At 39.4% G+C, this 856-nt stretch overlaps 1 protein-coding gene across 1 annotated transcript; it reads left to right on the forward strand.

Annotated features, from left to right (window-relative positions):
* Positions 1-225: 225 nt before the first annotated feature.
* Positions 226-856, forward strand: Tsp_14111 (conserved hypothetical protein). Its single transcript, XM_003367250.1, has 2 exons — positions 226-336; positions 428-856. Exons 1-2 carry the CDS (start codon positions 226-228, stop codon positions 854-856), a joined length of 540 nt encoding a protein of 179 aa, XP_003367298.1.

An 856-nucleotide genomic window follows, 5' to 3' on the forward strand; every position in this document is an offset into this window, starting at 1 on the left:
CTCGCCCTGTGGTGGATTCTATTCTTTTCTCTCCTGCTGTGTGACTTGCTATTGTTTTTTTATTTTTCATGTCGATCTCCTGGAGTTGATCCACCTATAGCTGATTGTCGAACAAGAAACCTTTGTTTATGTTTATCCCTATTTGTGATTTAAGCTCTGTTGAACGATGAAAATGAAGTCTGTCAAGCGTACGAAATCAAAGAGGACAAAATTTTACGCTAAGATATGGCCGCTTCAGATTCAACGTCTTCTCAAAGTCTTCAGTTTTATATTACATCTATTATTATGACTGTGGATTTGGAAGTCACAGCGGTGGATGTTGAGGCCCGAACATTGGTCCTGCATTCCCTTAGGAAACTACTGATTCACCTTAGAAATGGGTTGAGACGTTTTATTCGCTGAACATTCCATGTAGATTAAATAGAAGTCGAAACAGCGGACGAAATCAAAGAAAACCAAGAAAACTGAAAAAGATATAGCCGCTAAAGAAGCAGCATCTTCTCAAATTCCAGAAACGGATATTACATCACTGAAACTGACGCTGGCTAGTGAAGTTACAGCGATAAATGTCGATCAGCTGGACATTGTTCCATCAATACCTGAAGAAACAGACAAAAAACCAGAGATAACGGATGTACCGAAAGCTGAAAAGAAAGATTCAAAAAAGATTAAGAAGAAGTCAAAGAAGCGGACGAAATCAAAGAAAACCAAGGAAACTGAAAAAGATATAGCCGCTAAAGAAGGAGCGATTTCTCAAATTCCAGAAACGGATATTACATCTCCGAATCGTGCGCTGGGTAGAGAACTTACAGCGATTTTTTGTCGATCAGCTGGACATTGCTCCCTCATTACCTGA

The sequence above is a fragment of the Trichinella spiralis genome (assembly GCF_000181795.1).
Source record: "Trichinella spiralis strain ISS 195 chromosome Unknown Scfld4576, whole genome shotgun sequence".
Lineage (NCBI taxonomy): Eukaryota > Metazoa > Nematoda > Enoplea > Trichinellida > Trichinellidae > Trichinella > Trichinella spiralis.